The sequence below is a fragment of the Coregonus lavaretus genome, assembly GCF_964263955.1.
Source record: "Coregonus lavaretus genome assembly, chromosome: 18".
Lineage (NCBI taxonomy): Eukaryota > Metazoa > Chordata > Actinopteri > Salmoniformes > Salmonidae > Coregonus > Coregonus lavaretus.
The window spans coordinates 18,878,640-18,886,588 of NC_140005.1; the positions used below are offsets into that span (position 1 = coordinate 18,878,640).

General features: G+C 42.9%; 1 protein-coding gene across 1 annotated transcript in view; it reads left to right on the plus strand.

Annotated features, from left to right (window-relative positions):
* Positions 1 to 5,837: 5,837 nt before the first annotated feature.
* The window catches only part of LOC311146060 (chloride intracellular channel protein 4-like), a 35,093-nt gene continuing 32,981 nt past the window's right edge, over positions 5,838 to 7,949 (plus strand). The window contains exon 1 of the mRNA XM_084182524.1: positions 5,838 to 6,258. Coding sequence (XP_084038650.1) covers positions 6,190 to 6,258 — 69 coding nt within the window. The 5' untranslated portion in view covers positions 5,838 to 6,189. The remainder of the gene's footprint in view (positions 6,259 to 7,949) is intronic.

Consider the following 7,949-nt stretch of genomic DNA (forward strand, 5'->3'; position numbering starts at 1 on the left):
TCTTCTGTCAGCGGGCATTGATTGGTGCTGTAATGGTGTTTGCTCTGTAAAATGTTTGTTTTTCCCTTTTGTTATGTAATAAAGGTGTTTGACCTTGCAGTAAATTCTGGCTTTGAAAAAGTCACGTTTTAAAAAGAACTAGACTTTTCATGAGGATTCTAGTGGTCTCTGACCTCACCAGAGAGCACGGGTTTGATTTCCCACATGGGTTGATATGCAGTCATACTTTGAGTTCACGGTGGTCCACTCTTTTGCATTAAGCCATTCATTTCTGTGGGAGTGCTATTTGACTTGTATTGAAAAACTCCTGCTCTTGTCATCCTTTCAAAATTAAAATGTTTTATATAAAAACTAATTCATTATTTTGTGAATTGTTCACATGAAAGTTAATTGGGCATTATGAAACCGGTTTATAATTGTGCAGCATGAAACTTGTAAAAGGGTGTTCTTTGAAAATAGTCCTGCACCACACTAAGACAATAGTATGTACAGTGCATTTGGAAAGTATTCAGACTCCTTCACTTTTTCCACATTTTGTTACGTTACAGCCTTATTCTTTTTTCAATAATCCTCATCAATCTACACACCCTATAATGACCACGTGAAGGTCTCCAAGAACGCAGTTGCTTCAATCATTCTTAAATGGAAGAAGTTTGGAACCACCAAGACTCTTCCTAGAGCTCACCGCCCGGCCAAACTGAGCAATTGGGGGAGAAGGGCAACACTCCACCAATCAGGCCTTTATGGTAGAGTGGGCAGGCGGAAGCCACTACTCAGTAAAAGGCACACGACAGCCCGCTTGGAGTTTGCCAAAATGCACCTAAAGGACTCTCAGACCATGAGGAACAAGATTGAACTCTGGCCTGAATCCCAAGCATCACGTCTGGAGGAAACCTGGCACCATCCCTATGGTGAAGCATGGTGGTAGCAGCATCATGCTGTGGGGATGTTTTTCAGTGGCAGGGACTGGGAGACTAGTCAGGATCAAGGAAAAGATGAACGTAGCAAAGTACAGAGAGATCCTTGACGAAAATCTGCACCAGAGCGCTTAGGACCTCAGACTGGGGTGAAGGTTCACACTCTACAATAATCGAGAATTTCACTGGGGTGAAGGTTCACACTCTACAATAATCGAGAATTTCAACAAGCATTTTGCTACGGCTGGCCATGCTTTCCACCTGGCTACCACTACCCCGGCCACCAGCTCTGCACCCTCCGCTGCAACTTGCCCATGCCCCCCCCCGCTTCTCCTTCACACAAATCCAGACAGCTGATGTTCTAAAAGAGCTGCAAAATCTGGACCCCTACAAATCATCTGGGCTAGACAATCTGGACCCTTTCTTTCTAAAACTAGCCGCCGAAATTGTCGCAACCCCTATTACTAGCCTGTTCAACCTCTCTTTCGTAATGTCTGAGATCCCCAGAGATTGGAAAGCTGCCGCGGTCATCCCCCTCTTCAAAGGGGGTGACACTCTAGATCCAAACTGTTACAGACCCATATCCATCCTGCCCTGCCTTTCAAAAGTTTTTGAAAGCCAAGTCAACAAACAGATCACCGACCATTTCGAATCCCACCGTACCTTCTCCGCTATGCAATCCGGTTTCCGAGCTGGTCATGGGTGCACTTCAGCCACGCTCAAGGTCCTAAACGATATTATAACCGCGATCGATAATAGACAGTACTGTGCAGCCGTTTTCATTGACCTGGCCAAGGCTTTCGACTCTGTCAACCACCGCATTCTTATTGGCAGACTAAATAGCCTTGGTTTCTCAAATGACTGCCTCGCCTGGTTCACCAACTACTTCTCAGATAGAGTTCAATGTGTCAAATCGGAGGGCCTGTTGTCTGGACCTATGGCAGTCTCTATGGGGGTGCCACAGGGTTCAATTCTTGGGCCGACTCTTTTCTCTGTGTATATCAATGACGTCGCTCTTGCTGCTGGTGACTCTCAGATCCACCTCTACGCAGACGACACCATTTTGTATACATCTGGCCCTTCATTGGACACTGTGTTAACAAACCTCCAAACGAGCTTCAATTCCATACAACACTCCTTCAGTAGCCTCCAACTGCTCTTAAACACTAGTAAAACTAAATGCATGCTCTTCAACCGAACGCTGCTTGCACCCGCCCACCCGACTAGAATCACTACTCTCGACGGGTCTGACCTAGAGTATGTGGACAACTACAAATATCTAGGTGTCTGGTTAGACTGTAAACTCTCCTTCCAGACTCACATTAAGAATCTCCAATCCAAAGTTAAATCTAGAATCGGTTTCCTATTTCGCAACAAAGCCTCCTTCACTCATGCTGCCAAACATGCCCTCGTAAAACTGACTATCCTACCGATCCTTGACTTCGGTGATGTCATTTACAAAATAGCCTCCAACACTCTACTCAGCAAATTGGATGTAGTCTATCACAGTGCCATCCGTTTTGTCTCCAAAGCCCCATATAATACCCACCACTGTGACCTGTACGCTCTTGTTGGCTGGTCCTCACTACATATTCGTCGCCAAACCCACTGGCTCCAGGCCATCTATAAATCACTGCTAGGCAAATCCCCGCCTTATCTTAGCTCATTGGTCACCATAGCAACACCCACCCGTAGTCTGCGCTCCAGCGGGTATATCTCACTGGTCATCCCCAAAGCCAACACCTCCTTTGGCCGCAATTCCTTCCAGTTCTCTGCTGCCAATGACTGGAACAAATTGCAAAAATCTCTGAAGCTGGAGACACTTATCTCCCTCACCTTCTTTAAGCATCAGTTGTCAGAGCACCTTACCGATCACTGCACCTGTACACAGCCCATCTGAAATTAGCCCGCCCAACTACCTCATCCCTATATTGTTATTTATTTTGCTCATTTGTACCCCAGTATCTCTATTTGCACATCATCTCTTGCACATCTATCATTCCAGTGTTAATACTAATTGTAATTATTTTGCACTATAGCCTATTTTATTGCCTTACCTCCATAACTTGCTAAATTTGCACACACTGTATATTATATGTATTTCTGTTGTATTTTTGACTTTGTTTTGTTTTACCCCATATGTAACTCTGTGTTGTTGTTTTTATCGCACTGCTTTGCTTTATCTTGGCCAGGTCGCAGTTGTAAATGAGAACTTGTTCTCAACTGGTTTACCTGGTTAAATAAAGGTGAAATAAAAATAAATAAATAAAAAACTCCTACAGGACAACGACCCTAAGCACACAGCCAAGACAACGCAGGAGTGACTTCGGGACAAGTCTCTGAATGTCCTTGAGTAGCCCAGCCAGAGCCCGGACTTGAACCCGATCTAACATCTCTGGAGAGACCTGAAAATAGCTGTGCAGCGACGCTCCCCATCCAACCTGACAGAGCTTCAGAGGATCTGCAGAGAAGAATGGGAGAAACTCCCCAAATACAGGTGTGCCAAGCTTGTAGCGTCATATCCAAGAAGACTTGGGGCTGTAATCGCTGCCAAAGGTGCTTCAACAAAGTACTGAGTAAAGGGTCTGAATACTTATGTAAATGTGATATTTACGTTTTTTATTTTTAATACATTTGCAAAAATGTCTGAACCTGTTTTTGCTTTGTCATTATGGGGTATTGTGTGTAGATTAATGAGGGGGAAAAACGGTTTAATTAATTTTAGAATAAGGCTGTAACCTAACAAAATGTGGAAAAAGTAAAAGGGTCTGAATACTTTCCGAATGCACTGTATTAGTAATGACAGCCTGGACAGTGACTGCGGTTCCTTTGGCTGTTCTTTAATGTCCTGTATGGCGTCGTCTTTGTTGGGATGCCAGATTTGGTCGCTTGGGGGGTAGCTGTTCTAGATTACTAGGCGGAAAGCACCTGTAAGTAAGGCTAGGGGGCAGATGCATTGAATGGCTTTACAATCATATGTAGTAATAGTGATTTGGGGGGGTGCTTATATCTTGCAAATCCCAACTCCCCCTTAGACATGTACAGGGAGTGGGGTCACCATTGTCCAGCACCATTGTCCAGAGCAATTGGGGTTAAGTGCCTTGCTCAAGGTCATGGCTCCAGGATTCAAACCAGCGACCTTTCGGTTATTGTCCCAATGCGCTAACCTCAATGCTACCGGTCCATTAGTCCTCAGGGGCACATTTGCACCTGGCCAGAGGTGACCCACTCACACAGCAACAGGATAATCCGTCTTGTGAGGGTTTTACAGTAACTAAACAACAACCTATTGTCTTTATGGCTAATGCTTTTGTTGTAACACCTACTCCAGAGACGGGCCAACACCGGCAGTGTGTGCGCATTGAGCAAGGTGCTACATCAGCGTTGTTGCCATGGGCAACATGCAGAAAGGCCAGTCAAAACAAGGTCTGGAGGGGGAGTTGAGCTGGCTCCACAGTCGTTGAGATTGCTGTATAATCCCTGCTTTTCATAAACGATTTGAATATGCTTGGGTATAATTTTCCGTAGGCTATCCTATCCAAACTAGGCATACTATTTTGGAGGCATTGTACAGACCATGAGATAGATATGTTATTTATTTGATTGTCTATTCCATAGCCATATCATTTTAAAAAGCCAGTTAATAGTTTGGCTAAAACAAAATTGAAAGTTATTTGCTGTGATATACTGATTACTTTATAGTGCCCTTTTCTCTCATCTGCCAGCTATGACTAATGACAACATCTGTAATAAGAATTTTAAAAATGGACAGAAAATGGACAAAACAGTTCATCCCAAAGTTTTTGATATATAATGTACTAGATGCGTCTTGTGAGGGTTTTACAGTAACTAAACAACAACCTGTTGTAACATCTGCTCCAGAGGCGGGCCGACACCGGCTGTGTGTCTGCACATTGAGCAAGCTCCTACATCAGCGTCGTTGCCATGGGTCTCATTGTGCGCCAGTGGGCCTCCCTGGACATTCTGTGACTTCGGCATGAGTCATCCTCTCCACCGGACAGACAGCTGTGTATGTGTGTGTGCATACACGTGTCAATCCATGTCTCTGTGTTGATTTTATTGTCCCCAGCACAAGGTGCACCTGTATAATGATCATGCTGTATGAAAATGTATGCACTCACAAACTGTAAGTTGCTCTGGATAAGAGCGTCTACTAAATGACTAAAATGTAATGCTCACTAACAGGGATGTAAACAAATTTGTGCACAACATTTGAGAGAAATACGCTTTTTGTGCATATGAAGAAGTTCTGGTAACTTTTATTTCAGCTCATGAAACACTGGACCAACACTTCACATGTTGCATTTATATTTTTGTGCAGTGTATGTTATTTATTTGATTGTCTATTCCATAGCCATATCATTTTAAATTAATACTTCACAAAAAGTGGCTGTTTTCCATGTTATTTGATCAAGAAAAATATTTAATTTGATGTTTTGTGTCTTTGCACAAAACTTTGCACCTTTTGATGTAAATGTTTAAGCCAGGGTTTTGTTCTTTCTGGATTCCATTAAAATGATAATTGCAGAGAAATGGAAAGGGCAACAACTCTTATAATTCCAACAATAGAATCTTGCAAGATACTGTTCTTAATTATACAACGACCTTTTTTGCCAAAGCAGAAATGCTGAAAAAAATTGCTTGGCTACAGATGTCTATATCGGTCTGCTAATACTTGTAAATAACCAGTGCACTACTTTTGTGATAAAAAGTACCCCTACTTCCCGCCGCTATGGATGCAAGGCTCCGCACTTTGCCCAAAGGCGCATGCCGCACAGAGAGCATAGCAGGCATCCTTCGTCCTTCCTCCATCAAGACTCCTCTCTGAAACCCTGCCCACATTTTTATTGTTTGCTCGGCAGATGACATCACGCCTTTAAATATTCCCGTTGCTTTTTCTTTCCTCCCGTCCTCCTCTCTTCATCCTACTCCAGCACTCAAGCAATCAAAAAGACTGAAGAGTCAAAGGGATCAACAATGGTTTTATAGCTGTTCTGTAACATCGAGGAAAGCGTTCAGTTTTGTAGACGGGCTGCACCAATAGCACATTGCTATCTTTGTGGTTTACTTTCTCCTCCCAGCACCCTTGTGTGAGAATTGCAGCGATTGTCCAGCTGGTCACTAGCCTAGGAAAAGCTGTTATTCGAATACTGCGTGGAAAGGGGGTGGTGGAGAGCGAGTAGGCTGAAGTTACCAGTTTGTTGGAAAATAATACATATTTAGTTTGGAACATTTTTAAGTTTAGTTCACAATGGCCCTGTCTGTACCCCAGAATGGAATCAAGGCGGATAACGAGCCCGTTATCGAGCTCTTTGTGAAGGTACGTCGCTGAATATTGTCCAGTAGCATGCTCTCTTTCGGCATTGGGAAAAGTTTAGATTGTTATTGAAATATTTTCTTCTGAATAATAAGTTAACATAATTATTACAAAGCTTAAATTGACAAATATATTTAGTAGTCGGCACTGGTTTGTGGAGTTATCAGTAAAACAATATATACTTGTATTTCTTGGAGTGCGTAGGACAGTTACAAAAGTGGGCTGGCCCTATTGATGTACCATTTGGTTTTAGTTATATTGCTGCCATTTGCGTGCAAAACTGTTGACTGGAGTAGCGTAGCCTACTGCGTTTATAGTTCTACACAAGTCAACGAGTCTTGCAACTAACATGGTGATCAGTTTGCCCAAGCGTTTTAAGATTTGTAACAATTTCAGTAGGTTCATTTTTTTTATGAACTTCTCAAAGTGTGGCCATGTGGTTTTATGTCAGCCGTGTAGGGCGGATACCACGGCCCTCTTCCCCCATCATAAGACGGAGAGGGAGAAAAAAAGCGTCCCCCCCTTTCAAATGTGCCTCGATTTGATGGAAAAACAAAAAATTATAATGAATAAGCTTGAATTGTAAATGTAATTGAAAGTTCAGCAATAGCCCTTAAATCAGCGGAACATTGTAGCATTCACCCAATCGATAACCCATACATTGTAGCACCGAGTGGTCGCATTATGGTCAAAAGAATGCGGCCCTAGACTTAAATACAGGATTCTGGTCATAGGATATCTGGGAGCTTAGTTGTTTTTTGTGTGAAGTCGAGGCACACTTGAAAGGGGGGATGAAACTTGTGATATTTGTTAATTGGAGAGAGATTAATATCTTTACAAATGCTGTCTTATGTTTATTATTAGGTCCTGCTTAGGCTGATAATGATAGTGGTGTGGTGCAAAAAACAAAACAGGCTTTCCCCTCAAGTTTATAAGAAGTCGGAGTCAATGCATTGGCAATAATTGCTCAATTTTACACAGAAATGGGTAACTAAGCATTTGGCTCCCACAATCTTATCCCTCAACAAATCTGCCAGAATGAGGATACTTCCCCCTTCTTAGTTGGCATGCATTAGCGATGAAGTAATACAGCTTGTTGTAGTTTCTGTGAGGAAGCTCTTTGAACTTGCATTTCGATAAATCTAAAGTTACTCAATTAAAAAAGGTATATGAACTAGACTAGAAAGTTTGGGACATCAGACTGATAACCGACTTGGAATAAGACTGAAATGTTTTATAGACTCCCATCAACCCTGTTTGTGATCTGTAAATGTATTTTCTTCTTCTAGTTGCTTGGCAGAGCTGGAAAAGAGTGGGAGAGGGAAAACTGGGTGAGGGGGTGGGATCCTGGGGGAATGGAGGGGCGGGGTGAGGGGGTTTGGGGGCCTGAATTCAATTAGGAAAAAAACGTCAGTGGCCTTTTGCCTGCAAACAAGCTTTAATGGTGATGTAAACTCACTGCCCTCCTCCAAGCAGTGTTTCACTGGTGATTATGATCATCACTGGTTATGATGCTGCTGACCGTGTGATCTTGATACATGTTTCTCTTTTCTGCATCAAAGGGTTGAATGGCAATAGACATACTCATGATCTGTCAGATGACTCATTAACTTTTTGCAATATGACTGCAGTTATGGTGGACACGCATGAACTAGCAGTCTGTCCTCTTCATCGGCCTGTGTGAGAAAGGAGAC